Genomic DNA, 15,407 nt, shown 5'->3' with positions numbered 1-15,407 from the left:
AAAAGCATCTCGAACTTTAAGACAAGCATGGCAATGTAATCCAAAATTGAAAAAAACAATATCGGTCATCTATTATTTTTCAAACGAAGAAAGCTTGAAGTTTTATTATCACTCTTTTGATTCTTTTTTTATTTTGGCTCGAAATCTATGAACAGTTTGCTCTGGCAAGTTTTGAAACTATTAGACACTTTTATTTCAATTAATTGTTAGCAACATAATTAGCGACTTTTTTTGTTAAGACTGTAAATAAGAGCCATAATTAATTGTTTGCGTTGAGGAAGCTCTGAGATGACTCCTTCAAGAAGAGTGACCTTATGCATCCTTACGGTTTTCAAATTCTAAATCTTAATACGTTATATTTGCAGAGAGAGCAAATGCAAGAGGCACAGGAAATGTTTCGGAATTCGAACCGAGTTACGAGACCAGAAAAGGCTTTAATTCTTGGATTTATGGCTGGATCCCGAGGTAACTATGGTTTGGCGGTATTATAAATGATAGTACTGTGCGTTGCTGTTGTTTCAGGATTTGTTTTTTTTGGAAAAGGGGGATATGCGATAGCGTGCATATTTTTTTTTAAACAGGGAAGAAGTGTTAATGTCTGAAAATTGTATAGGCAAATGGAAAAAGGGTGGAATTTGGGGGCCTACCTATTTATTGCTATTATTTTTCTTTCTTCAACTGGGACGATTGGGAACGGTGCATTAGTTTTGAGCTTACAAATTAGTAATAATTGCTAATATTTCTTTTGATTTATGTAACCTTAAATGTATTATGCATAGGCAATACTCATAGAAGCAAATTTATCCCTCCATCATGACAAACTCATCTCTCCATTAAGACAAACTCATACTTACACCAAAACAAACTCATCCATCCATCAAAACAAATTATCCCTCCATCAAAACAAAATCATCCCTCCATCACGACAAACCCATACCTACATCAAAACAAATTCCTCCCTCCGCCAAAAAAAAAATGTCTAGCGCACATGTAAAAGTTGAAACAGCGAAAAATTAAAACATTGAAATGTTTATTCAGGGAAACATTTTTTAAACCAATTATGACGTTTTTTCTTTCTTTTTTCTGGGGAGGGGGATAAAAACACATAGCTTGAAATAAAAATTATCTTTTCTCGGTTGTCACCTTTTATAACGGTTTATTTCTTGAATGTTAAAGCTGGCCCTTGTTCACCTTCTCGGAGGATTGGGGTCTTGATACCACCTAGAGCTATCCTCCATCCAAAATAACCTGAGAAATATGACAGGTATCACCTGGTTATTTTGTAGGAAACTGCATATGACAGTACCATTTGATATTTTTTAATTTGCGCCTGCTGCGCCTGCTCAGTAAGAACTGCCGATAATTCCTCTTTAAGTTTTTCTGGATTATCTTTTCGAAATACTTTTAGCAAATCTACTACATTCATCGGCTATCGGGAAAGAATTCTTCTTAAAGAATTTTCATCCAATGGTTTCCTTGACGAAGTTGACGGAGCTTATTTTTCGTTAATGGGTTGATGTCTCTCAAATGTTTTCTTTCTCGATTCATGTTTAGTCGTCTCCAATAGATTGTCCTGTCAAACGGTCTTCTTGTCTTCTTCGAATTCATCTGCGGAGCTCAGTATTTCTTTTAAACCTGATTCATCACCAACACTTCGAGGAAGAGCAAGTTCTTCCTCGTCAGATTCCCTTTCACTTGAAGACGACACATCCTCTACTTCTAATTTCTCAGTGACATTGTCTGGCTTGCCTCCATTTCTTCGGAGTTCGAGTATCTTCTTTGCTTTTCAATTTTTGTTTTTTGTGACCTTCTGTTCTCTAGTCTTCAATTTTCGCCTCGTAGCCCTCCGAATTGTCAACCTACAATTCGAAATACTCGAAGCGTCGTTTCGACGTCCGACGAGTGTTTCGTCGAACGCTCGAAACGTCGAGTGGGGGTCAATATGCCATTCTTTCACTAAATGTGCTTGCAGGGTAGTTTTCCAACTGGTATCAATATATAATAAGATCCAGATGTTACATTGGTTCGGGTACTCTTGAAATGTTTTGCCGTCTTTCCCTTACCAACTGTCACAACTCAAGGCTGACTTTCCTATTTATATACATTGGATCTAATTACATACTTTTCCTTTCTGCTTCTTTTCCAAATCCACTTCCAGCACTAAACTTAAGTAAATTGTCTTCCAAAGTGTTGGACTCTGTTTGTATTTTCTTTGTCTGTTTTTATGTCCAGTTCTGACCACTTGGCAAAATCCATGTCTTGGTTTCTGTTATTAAAGCTCATAATGCTGTGAGAAGTTTACGTCTTCGGCACAGTTATACCATATTCCTCCAACCAAGGTCAAGAATTTATAGCCTGTTTATTTAATTTTCAACTTAGATCCCATATATGAAAGGTATTACTGCTTGTTTTATATAAAAATCGGCTATGGCAAAAGTCGGAATTAAAATTTGGAAATTTGAAGACATGTAAATGGTATTTTCTAAAATTTGAGTAATTAAAGCGTTTGCAAAATATCCGAGATACATTTGGCTCAGGGTACGGCATTTTAAAACGGTTAGGACCAATTGCCATCTTCAATATCATCTTCAGCCTTCCCAACTGTAAGTTCATACAACTTCCAAGTGTTGTTTGTGTTATTATGAATACCAACCGTGCTTTTAGCAGTTTTAAATTGCATTTCACTTTGCTTTAACGATTTTAAAATTGCATGCCGCTGTGCTTTTTGAGGTTTTAAACTCGCATTACACCTTACTTTTTGCAGTTTTAAAGTTGTATCTTACATTGCTTTAGTTGGTTTTAAAGGTACATTTCAAATTAAATAACGACGAAGGCCATACTGCCATCATAAAAACAAACAACAGGTAAAAACGTAGCATAGTTGTTGTTTTTGTTTTTTTTTTAGACAGTGAAACCTCCTCAAACCTCGAATGAATTTTCGCCCCTATGTCCAAGGACTGTCATCAGCAAAATACATATAAATACTTAAAAAAAGACTTGCTGTAAAATACGACCTTTAAAACTCAATTTTGAGAATTTAAAACAGTCCCAGAATCATTACTTCAACTAAATTGAACCAGACAATACATTCAGGTGAAATAAAAATTATTAAGAATATGCTTTCAATGCTATTCTTGCCCTTTTTGGCAGCAAACCTGAAAAGTCTTTTATTAACAGGTTCACTGGTATTGACTATTGGTTCTATAATATAATGCCATTCTCTCCTCGAATTAAACTAGAACAAATTTCACACGTGTATGTGATGTGTGTTAATAATGGCTCAGTGAAACACTGTTTTAGTACTAATGACTTTAAATTGGTTAAAAAAGAAGACAAAAAGGGGAAAAAGTCTTGGACAAAAAGGCTTTATCGTCTGCAAAACAACTTCGTATTAAAAAAAAACTAATGATTGGATTGACTGGCTTGTGGGCTGAGATTGAAAAAAACAAACTAAATATCAAAATTCTCACAAAAGTACTTGAAGATAATCTCAAAAATACCGAAAGAATAAAAAATTAGCGCAGAACCGAAAAAAGAAAGTAACATAAAGAAACAAGAACTGATGTCTAAGAAGGTAGAACAAGACGACAAAAGAAACTTTAATATCTTAAGGAATAACTCCTTAACTTTACATTTAACCCTTGCCACAGGCTGGATTGAACCCGCAAGCCCCTGATCAAGAGGCATGCTGTCATCCACGGTGCTTTGACAGGGTATTCAATACTTTGATTTTTACACAAAATTGTGTATATTTTTTGATACGGTGATTGTAATAGCAATCTTTGACACTTTTCAATTGAATTATTTTGACTTAAAGTGCAGATAAGGTTTTATCATTAGGTCTGATCTGATCTGTTCTTTGTTTGATGTGAAATTACAGACAGGAAAAAGCCTATGGCTTTTTCGTAATTGGAATAATAAGAGACGATCTGGGTACAACCTACGATTATGATGTCATTGATCAATCTTAAACATGAAATATGTAGTTTTTCGTAAAAAAATTCATTCTACTTTAAAAAAAATTTGTTTTAATTACAAAATGTCTTTAAACCCATTAATTTCCTTTAAATTGAGCAACTTAAGAACTCTCTAGGATGTTCCAGTGCCAAGCTATCTTTGAAAAAAAAAAGATGTCGTTTAGGCAGAATGCTGTAGTAGCTGCAACGTTTCTTGATTTTCAAGCCAATATATTTCCCTTATTGTTCAAGCCAAGGGAGAGAAAGTTTCCTATATAGGGGTTTCGTACAAGGCGGTTCTAATGGTTTACTTTTTGTTTTGATCTGACTCTATTTTTAAGAGTCATGGGTTATTATATTTCTTAACAATGGGCGTGATCGTCTCTTACTAGGTTGCTAGCTACTGCTGCAACCCAGATTTGTCAAATCGTTTTTAATTAAATTTGTGCATAAAGCATTGAGTGAGTACTTCCCCAAATGCCTATTTAAAGAAATAGTATTACTTATTTTGAGTTTTAATTCCTATTGTTTCATTAACAACCTGTTTTTTACCGGGTTATCAAAAATATTGCTGCTTAAAGCAGAATCAAAAGAATTCTGGGCACTATTAGGATTTAAAGTCTTGGTCATCTTTATGTTGTTTTACGCGTTTTTCTAAATTTTGGCTGATCCTGTCGACATAATGATTGCCGCAGTCACATAGTATTTCATAAACCTCTCTTTGGCCAGTAACTGAGTTTTTATCTTTACCAGAGCTAGGAAATTCCTGACTTTGAAATTACTAGTAAATACGACACACAGATTATTTTGTGTGCAGACTTTTTTTTAATTCGTAGTGATTTTTGGAATATATGGAAGATGGATTATGTTTAAGGGCTCATCAGCAATCTCACATAGTAAAATGTTCTGCATAGACGTAGAACATTTGCATAGACATTCATAGATACATACATAGATGTTCGCCAGTAAACCTGATAGAGGTGCACCCATAGGCAGACACTTTATTTGTCGATAAAAAAAATTACGGAATTGAAAATACAGTAAATGCTTATTACAAAGTTTAACCAAGGTCATTACAACCCTGCAATCTATTCCTGTTGAATAATTTTCGATTAAGTGACAAATTTGTTCAATGCTTTTTTAATAATTTGTGAGGACGGCCCTTGGATATAGGATCGAAATATTCATTTGAGGTTTCAGCAAATTTCACTGTCTTAAAAAAATCCCTTATTTTGCCTGTTGTTTGTTTTTATGCATTTCTTTTTAATTTAGACGGTTATAGTCGTGCCTTTAACAGATTTTAAAGTTGCATTTTATTGTCGAAACGCTTAGTGGCTTAAAGTTGCACTTCACAGTCCTTTTATCGGTTTTAAAATAGCATTTCATTGTGCTTTCGCTGTTTTGAAGTTGCATTTTACCCTGCATTTATGAGTTCCCGTCCTGGCCGAGTGGTTAGCACTCCGGTCTTGAAATCCTGAGGTCAGGGGTTCGAGTTCTGGTGTCGCTGGTTGTTTGGTTTGGAACGGGGGTCAACGGTGTGACCCTGTAAACTCATCCAGAGTCGACCCAGCTCTAAATGGGTACCTGGAGACATCTGGGGGAAAACACGGGAAGCACTGGATGATTTGCCCCCAACCACGAATTGCACTCCCGGCCGAAGGCACTGAATCAGGAGATCGGTATCTGTGCAACACAGACCTATGGTCAGCATGCGAAAGTTTTTTTTTTATCAGTTCTAAAGTTGCATTTTACCTTGTTTTACACGGTTTTAAAGTTACATTTTCGTTGTCTTGGCGGTTTTAAATTTGAATTTCACCTTGCTTTTAGCTGTTTTGTATTCGCATTTCATCGTGCTTTTAGCGGTTTAAAAGTTGCATTTCGGCGCTCTTTTACCAGTTTTAAAGATGCATTTCATCGTGCTTTTAGCGATTTCACAACTGTATTTCACAGAAGTTTTTTTTGCGGTTTTGAAGTTGAATGTCACCGTGCCTTTAGCGTTTTAAAGTTACATTTTGCACTGCTTTAAACAATTTTAAATTTGCGTTTCATTGTACTTTTAGCAGTTTAAAGTTGCATTTCACTGTGCTTTTAGCGGTTTTAAAATCGTATTTCATCGTGCTTTTGGCGGTTTTAAAGTTGATTTCAAAACTACTATACTGCCCCGAAGGACCAAGCATTTTGGAAAGCAAATGTTTAGCTGGTTAACTTAACCTGTGCCAGTTTTGGCCTGGTGGTAGGTAACGGCGTGAGGAAATGTCGAGTTAACAAAAGCTTCCTCGGGCAATACTGTAGGCCTCTGTTCCCACCTATACGCTCTTTGGAGGTGAAGGGTTGATAAGTCTTCACATAAAATGTTTTCAGGGGTTCTGCAGGATTGGCAATCATCCTTCACTATGGGTATTTAAACAAAACTGTCAATTAGCAAGGTATGTCAAGAAATGCGGAGTTAAAATTGTGTGTATGGAGCAAAAACTAATTTTCTGAATTTAATGTAGCATCAATTTTATTAGTATGCAGTTGAAGGCACAATTTAATAATGCTGTATCATAAGTAAGATTATCAGCCCGGGAATCTAAATTGACGTCTGATCATCAATGCAATTCAGGTTTGAATGAAGAGAATTCTTGTCTTTTAAATTTTGTCTCTTTGGGTTGTTTGTTTGCCGCTTTTTAATAATACTATTGATTCTTACAGAAAATCCATGTCCCCATCTTGGCAACATTGTTACAATAAAACTAAGTGAAGACGAAGAAATAGTTCAACAGCCAGATGGGACCACTGTTCGAATGGTAGTGGAAACACATTTCCAGATGAATTATAATCTTGGTGAATGGAAAAGAATTAAAAAGTATAAAAAATTGGATCCTCAAATGGCTGGCATTCTGCCAGCTACTGTGACTGCGTGATATTATCTCTAGATTTTTTTTTTTTTAGTTTTGACTACTCTGTATATATTAGACACATTTTATGAAAGTGACAGAAATTGACATAATTTTGTTGTGTATTTCGTTGATTTGTTGTATTCTTTGTAACAAGCGATGTCCAAATTAAGGATTAGTAATAATGAGAACTTTTGTTATAACACTAAAAATTATCAAATAATTAGCCTTATTTTATAAATATGACTGAAAATTACTATCAACGAACTAGATTTGGTTCTAAAATTTGAGTTCCAAAACGTGAACCCATCACAAGTCAATCCACTAGATTGACTGGTGCATTGGTCAGTTATAACGATTATTCCTAGAAATAAGGATTTATAATAAGAATAAAAAAACCTTTTATCATTGAAACTAAGAGAATTTTTATCAGGTTGAAAAAGTCTATAACTTAAGAGATCCTTTGAATGAAAACCCTCTTCCTTGCTCTTACACAAAAGCAAGTGCCAACATCATTCCTGGAAATTTTCCCATCTAATAATTTATGCATTCTAATTTTAAGGGGCAATGAGTATTCTCTTAGTGTTCTCTTTTTTTCAGTCAATTTCGGCTCTATATGGATCATATCCAGCGACCCTTGTGAATTTATATTGGCTATATCATTTCTGTATAAAATGGTCAAGATTCTTGTTGGGATTTTAGTAATGGTACCGTGGGAATAGATTTTGGTGGGAGGTATTCCTGGCGATAGCCAGTCACTGAAAGAAAGTTCCTGTCCACCAGTTTGAGCTTCTTCTTCTTTGTTCTCTCTACATTTACTTCCTCTTCATATTCTACTTTCCCTTTTTACATCTGCAAGGGAGTTCTCTTTCCGTTTTCTCCTTTTTTGCTCCAAAAATATATAGTTCACTCTGTGTTACAAATAACAGTATAATAGGGATAAACCCTTTTATTAGATAGTGAAAACAGCGACAAAATCTCTGGATATTTCGGTCACATACACAGTGACCGTCATCAGGAGATAAACTAAAATAATATAATTAAAACAAAACTAAAAAAGTGTTACAATTAAAACATTGTTTTGTTTTCATTGTATTATTTTAGTTTATCTGCTGATGACGGTGACTGTATACGTGACCGAAATATCCACAGTTAAGCATAGACACTTCTTCCAAGGTCAGGGATCAGATATCCAAAAAATCAACATTTTGTTTTTTGGGTAAATTGCAGTGTGAAGACACTCTTGGTCCACCATGTAAATATCTAAATATATTGAGATATCAATTGTATTTTTAGATAATTTGAATATTCTTGTTATTTTCGAGAATTTAGAAATCTGAATTAGCTGCCTTAGATTGTCACTAGTTGGTCTCATTTTTTTTACGTCACATATATAGAATATGCTTACAATTAAGTTTAATATCCAGAGCAATTTCTCTGCCTTCTTTTATAGTTATTTTTTGATTAGTCTCCTTTTTTAATACTTTTTAATATTAATCTTATCATTTTTTGGTTGCTTTTCCATTAAGAAAGATTGCTTCTTCCTTTTGTTTAAAGAGCAAGAACGTTACAGATTGTATGCCATGAAGCCAGTGGCGGGTCCAGAGGGTGAGCCCCCCCCCCCCCCCTAACGTAGTCTAAAGTAGTGTAACTTACTTAATTAACGCAAGATTGCGTTAATCAAACGCAAGTTTATCGGATCAACCTATTTCCCCCCCCCCCCAAAAAAAATGCTGGATCCACCCCTGCATGAAGCATTGGGTGCAGCTACTCTGATCACTTACACATTGCAAACTTTGGGTCACACAAGTACATTTCCTCGCAAAAGCTTGCACTTCTCCGTTGCTTAAAATGGTTTCACGCGGCGGGAAAATTATTCGAAAGTCTTGATGTTAAATTGAAAAACAAATCGTGGCAGGATGCGTCGGATAGAAACCTTAAGTAGACTATTGAAATCGCCTTGCGCGAAAACCATATACAGGAAACTAGCAGTCCCTTGGCTTGAACAACAAGGAGAATCCTTTGGCTTGAACAACAGGGTGAATCCTTTTTTTAAAGATTAAAGCTAAGTTAAACAATCAGTTTGTGCTGGAAATAAGAAGCCGAATGTCTTCTTTATCAAACAGTTTATGACAACAAACTATAAGTAAAGAGCGACAAGTACTAATAGTAACCAAAATTGTAAAAATGAATTTTTATGATAATGTAGACGAGAAAAGAATCGCATTTTTATTGTGATTCCAAAAAATGCTAAATTTTTCAGGTCTAAATTTCTTCATAAAAAGTGATGAGAAAATTGGCGTCAAGGTTTATGTTCCCTGTGTAATTTTCGCTATCTTTTTTGCTATTATTCCATAGCCGAGATTCAGCTCTATCCATCTACTGAGTTAATTTTTAGAAATTTGGTGTATATGGTTTTCTTTTTTTACATTGAACATACTATGACTATTAGTTGAAAATTGTTGAAAAAGGAACAATTTTTCTATTTTTTATTTAAGTTTAGGATCGTTCTCTAAGAAAAAGAATAAGTAATACCAAAATTCAGGCTTGGTGAATGGACAGATCTGAGATTACTGAATCCAGTAATAGAAGTATCTCGTCCTTGTGGTGGAAGTTAAAACTGCATGCTTGTCGCGAAATCGCTTGTTCCAGAGGGAACTTGAATTTAAAAAAAAGAAGAAGGAAAACACCATACAAATGAGGAGTAATCTTGATGGAAATCAGGCCATTCAGCATATCAGTGAACCATACTACAGAGGTTCCAGTCCCTAATTACGAAAATATTGAATTAAAAAGAATTCTCTAGAAGGATGCTTGTTTATTTGTTCTTTTTCTCGATAGATGATCTTATTAGACTTCACATAGACACCTTGCATTAAAACTAATATAGGACTGATTGAGCATTTGTTGTTATTTGGGGTAGAGCGCACCTGGTGAGATTTAGAAGAATTCTTCAAAATAGGCTGCTTTTTGCACTGTTTATAACAAACTTCTTCTAAGGCAATTTATTATATTTTAAGCATAATGACTAGCGTGTGTGAAGAACGAGGGACGTTGTGTTTCGCTTGGATACTTAGGTTCTTAGGATTGTTAAATCTTTTGACAACACACTTTTAATTGTGTTTCTTTCTTGAACGTTACCTTCTTGAACCGAGGATTTTATTTTATCTTTAGAAGTTTTTTTGTTCCCAGTACATTAATCGGATTTTTCAGCGTTTTACCTGAAGTTAGTTGTAGTAAAAGTTGTTTTTCTTCTTTTTTCCAAAAAACTTTTTTTTAAATATGAATTCTGTGAAAGTTATGTATTTTAATCCTTTTTTCTCTGCTTAACAAAGACAGGGAAAGTAAAGAGACATACATTAAATCTCCTATGAACGTCCTTAGCTGGAATTGTTGTTCAAAGCAGATGCTCTTTTCAAATAATAATACCAAAAAAATCACATGATGCTACTACATTTAGTTTAGTTAATTGAAGTTTGAATATAAGGCTTAAAAGATAAATGAGGGCAGTTTAGGTAAGTCTGGTAAATTGTATTTAGGAGTTCTGAGAGAAAAAAAAATGTTTGGATTTGCTGTTAATCTTGCTTTCTTTTTTTCTCTCTTTGTTTTCTGTGACCTTTTGAATGATTTTCTTTGTTTTATATGATGTTTATTGTCTTTGTCATACTGTGAATATGTTATTCTTTGAGAAATTTTGAATTAAAACCATAACTGGTTATTTAAAAAAAAATTTCTTCTAATAGAGCTTTCCGTTTTGCTATATTAGGTTTAGTTGAACTGTTTAGAACCCAGATGGATTACGTCAATAGAACCTCAAAGGGAAGAAGAAGAAGATATAGAACCAACAAGGGAAAATATCTAAGTAAGATTTCCTGGTTGTATGCAGGGACATTTCAGCTTGGACTGGGTCATTTTGTACCCTAATTAAATTGTTTATATTTTGCTATTATTTCTTACTTTTAGGCTGTAGCCTATATTTATAAAGATTTAAAGTTAAGTCTCAACTATACGCTTTGTCACAAATATTTAAGAATACGTAAAAAATACACTTTAGTAGTTATGCTTTTGGATGGTGTTGTAATAATTGATTTGCCTTATATTCTGCTTCATGGTTGTTTGGATTCCAAAGGAAAAGGCAAGTCGCAATTGTTGCGATAGGCACCATTATATTTGACAACAGTATTGAATAGAGAATCAGCTGATACTGCTGTTTTGTTATTACAGCGTTATTACACTGTTACTATAGCCTGAAAATTTGAACGTAAATTAGGAATGATGGTTCCAAATTCGTTGTTGAAGTTAGACATTTATAGGAACTTTGGTATTGAAAGGAGGAACATCTGTACTTGATTAACGTCCTCTAGCTTCGAATTTTAATTCTGTAGCTATGGGAGGGTGGCTAATATTTGGGTAGTAGAAGTTTTGAATTGTAAATGGGACAACAGGAAAGAGGTGAGGTGTTTTACTTTCTAAAAGGACTTCTTTGCTGCTTTTTTTTCGGTGAAACAAAGAATGGTTTGCCGGTTGATTTGCTTTACATTGAAAAAATGAACTTGGAAAGTAGAAAATACTGATGGATATTTATTATGTACAATATTGATAAAAAAAAATTAATTATTTCAAATATACTGACAAAAAAAGGATTCCTGGAAATGTCAAAAAAATAAAGCTACCGTGTTTGTATTCTTATCATTCTTTTTTGTCAAGTTGTTGTCTTTCATTGTCCAGTAGTGTCTTTGGGTAATTGATAGGGAAATATTTGTTACTTTAAGTAAGGATCTAAATAGACAAACCTTCTTTTAGATGTGGAGAGGGCAGATCTGTTTTTACTTTACGGATTTAATCTAATTCTTGCTACTGACAATCAAACGCGCTGGAACTTCTAGTTAGTGACCGTCTATTCCATTTGAGCCCCAATCTGCTATTCTTCAAAAAGCTTGCCAAAGGATTGAAATAACTTAACCCTGAGCGGCCCCTTTTATAACAGCTAGTGGCATTACTTGAGCGCATTGAACATTGACAATTAGTCTGAAAGAGGTTGCTTGAACCAAAATCACTTCTCGACAGAACTTGAGTCTGGTGGCTATATGACACAAGTACCAATAATAATAAAATGAGTTTAACGATCCAGAAATTCAATATAATCAGAAACAATGGTACTTATGTGTTATGCGAAAAACAATCGAGAATGTGGATCGCGAAGATCAGACAGGACACTAACCGGTTAGTTGTCAATGCATAGTGATAGAATGATACTTATGAATTATATTTACACTGCGCTAAAGACTGTACAAGGACATACTACAGGAAACCAGTCAAACGGGTAATTGCAATGGATAAATGGATCCCAAAGCACACAGCTAACCACGGAATAGGTTTGTTCAAGAGCCAGTTGGTTCATTCAAAATAGCCGTGAACGCCACAATGTTAAGTAACACAAGTGACAAAAGTTCATCCTTGCAACAATAATTGATCCTCATTTTCGGATCGGGTGCTACAGTGGATATGAAGCAGGGGAAAACCACTCTATTTTACAAGCTACTTTTGAATCTGTGAGGAAAAAACCGAGATCAAAATGATTTGGCTAGTGTGCCATCGCCAGCAAAGCATCCTTACTTTTTGTTCGTCCAGAAATCAAAATCTGTAATAGCTGATGATGAAGTCCGAAAGTATCTAAGTGAAGATCTATCTGAGGAGTATATAAACAAGTTGGTCTACTGGGAAGACAATATAGACAGATATTCAATATTGGCATCTTTAGGAAGAAAGCACTCACGAGCGCCCATAAGCTGAATTATAGGGGGGAGGGGGCTCACCTGGTTTAATCGGCACTTCCAATGCTTTATAGGCCTAATAAAAATCTCAAAACAAAAAATATAAGGCAGAATCATTCAGCCAGGGGGGCTGGAGCCCCCTTTGCCTCCCCATATGGGCGCCCATGAAAGCACTTAAACGTCCCGGTCTTGTTGGCCGGCTGCAAGGTTAAGTGTTAGGGAAGATTTTGGTTCTGCAGAAGACAGGATCAACAGCAAAACACTTTTCGATTCCTATGCTAGTGAAGTGCAGTTTTTGACATGATTACTGCTACTATTATTGTATTTTACCACTTTGAATCGTAGTATATTTGTAATTGAATTGAAAATCGCTGTAGTCGAATTCTGCAATAACAAGGTAATGTTAGATACAATAACAGTGACAGTAAACATGTCAAAAATTCAGGTAAGGAGATTTTATAAGATTGCGGAGTGGAGAAAATGTGGAATAATGAAATGGGTATAGATAAAAAGGTTGCAAAGATGATAGGTAATATTTTACGAAATCAAGAGGTACGGGTTACGGGTTTTCTGATTCCCTGCGCCTCTACGTGGCGGTGAAGGAGACATGAGGGAAAGGGGTTTTGTTTAAAGTGATTAAAAAAAACAGGAATTAAGTTATATTATTCAATTGAGGGGGAATAGTTTACCACTTGGGGTAAGACGGAAGTATTTAGGGAGGCGGCAGGGACACAATGGTCCTTACTTTTGCCCGATGTGTGGAAGCATGGATGAGACTGTTGGTCATGTGATGTATAAGTGTAAAGAACTGATAAGTTGCGGTATGATGTGTATGGGGAGAGGTTTGATGAGAGATGGCGGGTGAATGCAATGAGTGAAGAATGTTTTACAAGCGTTAAAATTTAGGAAGATAACTCAGGCCGACAATTGAACACAGAAGCATATTTTTGTGATTTGTGCTTTTCTTTGTTTAGGTAATGTCAATTATTTAGAAGTGAATTTTATTTTGTATTGGCATGGCCCTATGGCTTTTAGAGCGATAAAAATTATTATCTTTGAATGCTTGAAAGGATTTCAAGCATTCAATATTTGAATACTTAACGGCGTTATAAGTAAATAGAAAGATTGTAATTTCAATGACTGTTAGTAACAAAATTATTGGATTGCAAAAGAAAACAGCTAGAAAGAGTTCACACGAGCTTGAGGATATCATCCGGTTTATATTTTTTTTCGAGTGAATAAACCTCCGACATTAATTCCATCTCTGATATTTCGAATAATTCTGCTAACGTTTCCACTAAAACGGCCAAACTATGAGGTATTTGGTGGCGTACATATCGGAGCCACACATTGATTCCTTTATAGCCACTTGGTGAAATGTCATACAACGCTAGAGGTTGGTAGGCCACTGGTAGGAGAAGGCTTTTAGGATCATCTTCAGTGTTATCAGATTCATGTGGAGATACTTCTGTCAAATCTAAAATAATACAAGCTCGAAATGAATTATTTAGAGATAAATATTTTTCTTATTCTTAATTTGCATTCTTATTCTTAATTCTTATTCAACAACATTACATGAGAATTTAGAGCTGATAATATTCTAACCCTAATGAGTTGAAACGAATTTTAATATGATAAAGATGTCGTGTCCTGGCCCTAATTATCAGCTAAATGTCCTTTCTATAACTCAAATATTATTCCCTCTCTAAATTCTTTGTTTCACCTTTGGCCATAGCTGTTAGTATAATTAGCTAGTATCTGAAAATCTAGGCTGACAATGAATCATCGCACTGGCTAAACACAGAATTTCAACGATGGTAGACGTGGGGTCACAGTGAGACTCTTTGACTCGATCGGCAGAATATCTCGAGCTCACCCACCGGCGTCCCTAATTGGTCAGAATCCCTAAGGCGGTCATATCGTTTAAGCACTCGGAGATTTTTCGATTTTGTACGCAGTTCTTTTTTGCTATCTGACCAGGGTCAGATTCAATCGAATAAATCATACAAGAAGCTAACTAATAAAAAAAACACAAAATAGTGATTCACTACAGTTCCTAATAAGTTCCAGATTAGCATTTATGCAAATATATCGCCTCTGAAACTTCCGATTTCCCACCGTCTGTCCATATCAGATAAGACTCCAGAGCGTTATCATCAAGATAATAGGCGACCTAGTTAATCGCAAAATTGCAAAAATGTTCTATACTTACTATTTTACAACACTTGCTTAGGTCGAATGTTTTTTTTTCTCTGTAATCTATTACTTCTAAATTAGATTTTCTTCTGTTAAAACCTTTGAAAGTGGAGTGAATGGTGGATATGAATTCACCCTCTATATCTGCAAATAGAACAGAAATGGAGTAATTGAAAAATAAGATGGAAGGTATTAAATTTAATTTTATTAAAAAAGATTTTTAATTAAAAAAGAAATCATTGAAAAAGAAAATAGAACTTAGTTTTTTTTTATAATAGGATTTGTAATACAAATAGATAGATTAAATCCATTGTAGTTCGATGATTGAAGTCGGTTGGGAGTAAGGGGGAGGGGGATATCTACTCTGGGAATGGTCTAATGATTTTAATTTCTACTTCTAATATCTAATCAAAACTCCAATAATTCTCCAACTTATCTTCTTTGTAATTGAAACACCTAATAAACGTAGGTAACGTCCTATTCTTTTAGTTTTTGGATTTATGTGCTAATATATCAAAGAGTTTGCGGTAACGAACTGTAAGAATAGAGCTACAATTCTCAATAGTAACCGACATTCTGGAAATGGAATTTTTATACCACCC

General features: G+C 34.8%; 2 protein-coding genes across 3 annotated transcripts in view; one reads left to right on the top strand and one right to left on the bottom strand.

Annotated features, from left to right (window-relative positions):
- The window catches only part of LOC148951003 (negative elongation factor A-like), a 48,509-nt gene extending 37,955 nt beyond the window's left edge, over nucleotides 1-10,554 (top strand). Inside the window, exons 8-9 of the mRNA XM_089090547.1 lie at nucleotides 366-465; nucleotides 6,651-10,554. Coding sequence (XP_088946673.1) covers nucleotides 366-465; nucleotides 6,651-6,862 — 312 coding nt within the window. The 3' untranslated portion in view covers nucleotides 6,863-10,554. The remainder of the gene's footprint in view (nucleotides 1-365; nucleotides 466-6,650) is intronic.
- Nucleotides 10,555-13,721: 3,167 nt separating this feature from the next.
- The window catches only part of TAF1B (TATA box-binding protein-associated factor RNA polymerase I subunit B), a 66,056-nt gene continuing 64,370 nt past the window's right edge, over nucleotides 13,722-15,407 (bottom strand). For both annotated transcript variants that reach the window (XM_089090544.1, XM_089090545.1), the window contains one exon: nucleotides 13,722-14,086. In XM_089090544.1, coding sequence (XP_088946670.1) covers nucleotides 13,800-14,086 — 287 coding nt within the window. In that variant the 3' untranslated portion in view covers nucleotides 13,722-13,799. The remainder of the gene's footprint in view (nucleotides 14,087-15,407) is intronic.

Source organism: Artemia sp. Qi Xiang Cuo, chromosome 6 (assembly GCF_049724085.1).
Source record: "Artemia sp. Qi Xiang Cuo chromosome 6, ASM4972408v1, whole genome shotgun sequence".
In the NCBI taxonomy this organism is placed as follows: Eukaryota; Metazoa; Arthropoda; class Branchiopoda; order Anostraca; family Artemiidae; genus Artemia; species Artemia sp. Qi Xiang Cuo.
Note: the sequence above shows the minus strand (reverse complement) of the source record. Positions and strands in the feature narration are given on the sequence as shown.